This window comes from Geospiza fortis, unplaced genomic scaffold (genome assembly GCF_000277835.1).
Source record: "Geospiza fortis unplaced genomic scaffold, GeoFor_1.0 scaffold399, whole genome shotgun sequence".
In the NCBI taxonomy this organism is placed as follows: domain Eukaryota; kingdom Metazoa; phylum Chordata; class Aves; order Passeriformes; family Thraupidae; genus Geospiza; species Geospiza fortis.
In genome coordinates, this window is record NW_005054560.1 from 286,696 (window position 1) to 287,005 (window position 310).

At 71.3% G+C, this 310-nt stretch overlaps 1 protein-coding gene across 1 annotated transcript in view; it reads right to left on the bottom strand.

The window, feature by feature from the left end:
- Nucleotides 1-310, bottom strand: part of PAPPA2 (pappalysin 2) — a 91,941-nt gene that overhangs the window by 82,099 nt on the left and 9,532 nt on the right. Inside the window, exon 3 of the mRNA XM_031064144.1 lies at nt 3-293. Within this exon, the coding sequence (XP_030920004.1) occupies nt 3-293 (291 nt within the window). The remainder of the gene's footprint in view (nt 1-2; nt 294-310) is intronic.

The following is a 310-nucleotide window of genomic DNA, read 5'->3' on the forward strand; positions in this document are numbered from 1 at the left end:
GCCGAGGAGCACGGCACGGCGGCGCAGGGAGGAGTTGTTCACCTCCAGCAGGCTGAGCTGCCAGGAGATGTTGTAGGGCCGGAAAGCTTCGCTCAGAGCACGGTGCTGCCGCCAGATCTGCTCCCAGCTGACCGTGGGCCGCCCGCCGTCGTCCTCGGCCAGGTTCACCACGCGGTACCGCGCCACCTTCCAGCTGCGCAGCGGCCAGTGCTGGTTGTAGTGGGACACCAGCTCCACGTTATCGCAGGCGGTCTGCCCGCAGGCCGGGGGGCCCAGCGGCCGCAGGACGGGGGCTGGGGGGGGCAGCACG